Genomic DNA, 2,773 nt, shown 5'->3' on the forward strand with positions numbered 1-2,773 from the left:
TTATATCGGTAAATTTCAGACTTTGTTTAATTTTAATTGTGATGTATCGTGTGGCGGTACATGTGGCGAGTATTTTTTTTAGTTAAATTTAGACTTCTACACATTATTCAGATGCATTTAATCAAAAGAAGACAGATTGTGTGATTGGAGGGCTAAGATTAAATCCGAAATTACATCTTTCAATCGTAGCTGTTGGCGGATCGGACACTCAACGTGCTTAATAATAAAATGGAGATATTAGCTAGGTATGCATCGTATACTTGAATGAATAAATTTTATGGGGATCCTCTGAAAGTTGGACTCAATATTCTTACATGATATCGTATACTTAGAATTGGAACCAATTCTAAGACGTCTTCAAATCCTCCTCGAACTTACCCTATAAATAGAGTTACTTTGGCAACCACTTGGAAAGGAATAAAAATGGCACAAGACAATAAGAAGACTGTTGAAGGCAAGGCTGTGGTTCTTGCTATTGGCACAGCTGTTCCACCGAACTTCATCTATCAATCAGATTATCCTGACTACTACTTTCAGCTTACCAAGAGCGAGCACCTTACTGATCTCAAGGAAAAGTTTACTAGAATATGTAATCACTAGCCTTATTCCTTTGCTTAAATCTTCCAACCCATGCATCAATATTTTTTAAGTACAATAAATTCAACAAAATGCTTAAGAAACTTGTTTGGATCGCAGGTACCTTGTCGAAGATTCAAAAGCGTTACTTTTGTTTAGCAGATGAGAAGATCAAGGAGCAATCCTTAGACAGGCAGACGGCTTTGCTTGCTCCCTGGGTGACGTCACTAGGTATGGATGCTGCCGAGAAGGCCTTGCAAGAGTGGGGCCAACCAAGATCAAGGATTACCCACCTCATTTTCCATACTGCGACTGGCGGTCTTCAATTGCCTGGTCCGGACTACCAATTAGTCAACCTTTTGGGTCTTAAACCCACGGTGAACCGCTATATGCTTTACATCCATGGCTGCTATGCAGGTGGTACTGTGTTTCGCCTAGCGAAAGACCTAGCTGAGAACAACCCCGGTGCTCGCATTCTTCTTATCTGCTCCGAGACCAATCGCAGCTTCTTTGACCTTCCAAATGCCTCCACAGATACCCTCGTTGTCCGGGCTTTGTTTGGTGATGGCGCTGGAGCTGTTATTGTTGGTTCCAACCCGGACATGTCTGTTGAATGCCCTTTATATGAGATTCACTCAACAGGCCAATCCATCATCCCTGGGACAGAGAATGCTGTTGGTGGCCACATGACTGATGCGGGCCTTGTCATGCATTTGTCACCAAGTGTACCGATTCATATCACCAATAACATTAGAAAGTGTCTCTCTAAGGCATTTGAACCTCTGGGGATCTCAGACTGGAATTCTCTGTTTTGGATTGTGCACCCGGGTGGACGGAAGATTCTAGATGGAATAGAGACTCAGCTCAACCTTGAGAAGGAGAAGCTGCTTCCATCCAGGCATGTGTTAGCGGAGTTCGGTAACATGGAGAGTGGTAGTGTGATTTTTGTCATGGATGAGATGAGGACGAGATCAAGGAAAGAAGGAAAGGCCACCACGGGCGAAGGAGCAGAATTTGGGGTGCTCTTAGGGTTTGGTCCAGGTCTTACAATCGAGACAGTTGTTCTCCGTGCTTTAGCAATCCCGAATTAATTGATACCTACCGTGCTCTGTCTGGTTGCATTTCAAGTATAAATAAGTTTCATGCAAGTTCTGAAATGTAATTTATATGATGTTATGTTGTGTTATGTTGTGTTATGTTGTATTTCGGTTTTTATGAAATTCATACTATATATGTTGTGTAATGTTATTTTTAGCTATATTATATATATAAGACGGTGCAGTATGCATGTTATTTCAGCTTTGATATTGTATGGTACGGTATATTATGTTATATTCTTATAAAGTATGAATTATGATTTGCTATGCACATTTTTTACAAGTTCGTCTTGCAGGATTAATATTCAACTATTGCCTTGGGGTTGATCATTTAGTTCACCGATCTTCAACGTTGTCAGCATGTCCAGCAAGTTTAGAATGAGGAGTAAGACAAGGACGGCAATATCTTCACCAAGAAGGCGACCGTGGACGAAAAAACTTCGATCAGACGTAACTATCATTCGAATGTTTAATTTCAGCGGTCAACCTTAATTTAGAAAGTTTGGAAATTGATAGACATACACAGTTGTTCTGGTGTGTATTCTAACAACTCATGTATCAGCTCCCAAAGTCTCCGTACTCCACACCCATCATGAGCATTATAGTAATTAGCAAACTCCACAAAAAACTGACATCTTCTAGGATAACCGTCATCTCATCCAACGGCAAGTGAAGCAACAGTCTCAGGGCACCATTGCTTAAACAGACCCATGCAAGCCCCGGTCACAGTACATATCGAAAATGATAGCTAGCTGGTAAAGACCTAACCACCTCAACTTGGCCGGTCCTGAAGAATTTGGGATCCGGGGAGGGGGGAAAGTTTGGGCCATTTACATATATATTATTTTATGAGACCGGCTAATACACTTCCATAAGTACTTCAACGTCATATGCTTATAAGTCATTTTTGCATTTTTAAATTCCAAACAGTCGATCCGAACCGTTGAACACTATATCCTTATTAAAACGTGTTGGAGATCAAATTTTACATTTGTCGTATCCTAAAATGGTGCTAAACAAATAAATCGGCAATATTGTCACTTGGAAACATGCCAAATTATATGAAGGCTCTCCAAGATGAATGGATAATGGCATGTTAG

General features: G+C 40.6%; 1 protein-coding gene across 1 annotated transcript; it reads left to right on the forward strand.

The window, feature by feature from the left end:
- Positions 1 to 407: 407 nt before the first annotated feature.
- On the forward strand, positions 408 to 1,744 carry LOC144548019 (chalcone synthase 8-like). The gene is made up of 2 exons (XM_078296707.1): positions 408 to 589; positions 697 to 1,744. The coding sequence occupies exons 1-2, from the start codon at positions 424 to 426 to the stop codon at positions 1,665 to 1,667; spliced, it is 1,137 nt and encodes a 378-aa protein (XP_078152833.1). The 5' UTR covers positions 408 to 423; the 3' UTR covers positions 1,668 to 1,744.
- The last annotated feature ends 1,029 nt before the right edge of the window (positions 1,745 to 2,773 follow it).

The sequence above is a fragment of the Carex rostrata genome, chromosome 32, assembly GCF_964058835.1.
Source record: "Carex rostrata chromosome 32, lpCarRost1.2, whole genome shotgun sequence".
In the NCBI taxonomy this organism is placed as follows: Eukaryota; Viridiplantae; Streptophyta; class Magnoliopsida; order Poales; family Cyperaceae; genus Carex; species Carex rostrata.

What these genes read in the sequence shown, in the direction of transcription:
- LOC144548019 (XM_078296707.1), top strand. Translation starts at nt 424, where the DNA reads ATGGCACAAGACAATAAGAAGACTGTTGAAGGCAAGGCTGTGGTTCTT. An exon ending in GGAAAAGTTTACTAGAATAT is followed by an intron (nt 590 to 696) that starts GTAATCACTAGC and finishes TTTGGATCGCAG; the next exon opens with GTACCTTGTCGAAGATTCAA.